The sequence below is a fragment of the Actinia tenebrosa genome, unplaced genomic scaffold (genome assembly GCF_029948245.1).
Source record: "Actinia tenebrosa isolate PJP-AT-01 unplaced genomic scaffold, QUT_ActTen_1.0 PGA_scaffold9__36_contigs__length_13948895, whole genome shotgun sequence".
Lineage (NCBI taxonomy): Eukaryota > Metazoa > Cnidaria > Anthozoa > Actiniaria > Actiniidae > Actinia > Actinia tenebrosa.
Genome location: NW_028292586.1, coordinates 7,965,977 through 7,968,451, shown reverse-complemented (window position 1 = coordinate 7,968,451; position 2,475 = coordinate 7,965,977). Strand labels below are relative to the sequence as shown.

Here is a 2,475-nt window from a genome sequence, read left to right as displayed (position 1 = left end):
TTTCTCAATCCTATTAAACCTGAAACAATTGGTGTGTTACCAGAGCCCGTAACATATCGACACAAGGTACAAAAAGTATTACATTTATCTCCGTGTCTGGTTATCTATATCCTCTCTACTTGCCTATTTTGTCTGTCTGTCTTGTCTGTCTGTCTGTCTTGTTTTTCTGTGTGTCTGTCTGTCTTCGTTTGGTATTGTTCATCATCACCACTCCATCTATACCCGGCATCATTCATCACCATATCTTCAGCACCATCAGCGCTACAACCATAGGGCATCACCATAGCATGCCCACCATACAGCGGCATCACATCAGCTTATCACCATCATCTCATCACCAGACCTATCACCATCAGCAGCACCATCACTCAGCACCATCATCTCATCACATCAGCTATCACCATCACGGATCACACACTCATTATCACCATCACCTGATCACCATCATCTATCACCATCATTCTCACCAACACCATCACTCTCAGCTTATCCACCTCTCTCATACAGCATCATCATATCATCACACATGCAGCGATCACCATATCTCATCCAGCTCATCATCTAGCCACTCACCACCATGTCACTCTCAGCTTATCACCATCATCCTCATCACCATCAGCGAGTATCACCATCATCTCATCCACACCCTCCACTCATCACCACCCACCATCACGCTCAGCTTTTCACCAGCAGGTCATTACCATCAGCTTCATCACATCAGATCTAAGCTCAAACCATCACCGTATGATCACACCAAGTAGAGGTATCACGGACCACCATCACGCTATCAGCTTGATCACATCAGATGGTCATCCACCCCTCATCCTGATCACGGGGGAACATATATAGCACACATCAGCTCATCCTATCATCTCATCACCATTCATATCCATCAGCCATTCACCTTATCCGAGAAGCGCAGCACCAGCAGGCAGCACCAGCACCTGAGCACCAAGAGCGGACACCCCCACCATTCACTCGCAGAGGAGCACACAGCAGCTGCATCACCAGCACATGGCAAATATCTCATCACCAGGCAGCTGCAGACTAGCGCTAGCCCACATCTTCATCACCATCAGGCTTCCACCAGCATATTATCATATCAGCTTATTACCGCATCTCATCAACCATCATCTCTCACCACCCATCACTCTGCTTATCACATATATCACCATCAGCATTACAACCATCATCTCAATCACCATATGCTCATCACCACACATATGCTCAGCGTATCGCATATCAGGCTCTCACCATAGCGGAGCACGCATAGCAGCAACCATGCATGCGCAGAACCAGCAGGCATCACCAACACCAGCAAGCTCAGGTGGCACAATAGGTCATCACCGATAAGCTCTCCATCTCTCATCACCATCCCTGATACCAAGAGCGGCTCACCACACCATTAAAGCTCAGCGGAGCACCATCAGATATCACAAGCACCGAGCACAGCAGCGAAGCACCAGCAGGCAGCAAACACCGGACCAGACAAGCAGGGACGCGACCAGCAGCGCAGCAACAGCGCGCAGCAGAGCAGCTCAGCACCAGCAGTCAGCACCCGCAGTGCAGCACCAGCACCGCGAGCACCAATAGCGTAGCAACACCACCGAGCACAGCGCAGCTGAGCACCAGCAGTGCAGCACCCATAACGGAGTACCATCAGCGCAGCACAGCACCTGATCAACAAGAGGAAGACACAATCAGTAGCACCAGCACCAAACAGTACCATCAGACTATCACCATCATCTATAACATAGCGTATCACACATCATTCATAACCATCATCTAATAACACCACAATCACATCTCAGCGTGTCACATAATGTATATTACCAGAGTCATCACCCATCATCTCATCACCACACCTTAGCACCAATATCTATCCCACACCAGCACGAGGAGCGGCGCCCCAGCAGACCGCACCAGCAGGGGAACCGCAGCGCATCACCATAAGCTCAGCCGACAGCGCATCACGTCATGAGAAGCACAGCACGGAAGCACCAAGATCTGAGCACTACACAAGCAGCGCAGCGGAGCACGAGAAGCGCAGCAACTGCACGGTTAGCCTAGCAGCGCAAGCACCCAGAAGCGCAGCCGAGCAGCGGCAGCCCCAGCAGAGCAGAACCAGCAGCGGAGCAACAGCAGCCGGAGCAGAGCAGACGGGCACAGCAGAGAAGCACAAGAAGGTCAAGCACCCCACCATCACTCTCCGATTATCACACTGCATGATCACCATCGCTATCACCAGCATATAATACACCAGCATCTAATCACCCACAACATCACTTCGTCAGCTTATCGCACATAGAGCAGAACCAGCAAGGAGGGAACCAGAGCGCGGCACAAGCAGGCAGAAAAAGGAAGAGCAGAACAAAAAAAAACCAGACGAGCGGCGGGGAGGCAAATAGCAGGGAGCACCCCGCGAGAATCACAGCAGGAGAGAACCAGCCACGGAGAAAAGAGAGCGGAGCAACC

General features: G+C 51.2%; 1 protein-coding gene across 1 annotated transcript in view; it reads left to right on the top strand.

Moving 5' to 3' along the window:
* The first annotated feature begins 1,281 nt into the window (after positions 1–1,281).
* The window catches only part of LOC116306671 (uncharacterized), a 29,926-nt gene continuing 28,732 nt past the window's right edge, over positions 1,282–2,475 (top strand). Inside the window, exons 1-3 of the mRNA XM_089024469.1 lie at positions 1,282–1,339; positions 1,389–1,703; positions 1,837–2,186. Of these exons, the coding sequence (XP_088880595.1) occupies positions 1,282–1,339; positions 1,389–1,703; positions 1,837–2,186 (723 nt within the window). The remainder of the gene's footprint in view (positions 1,340–1,388; positions 1,704–1,836; positions 2,187–2,475) is intronic.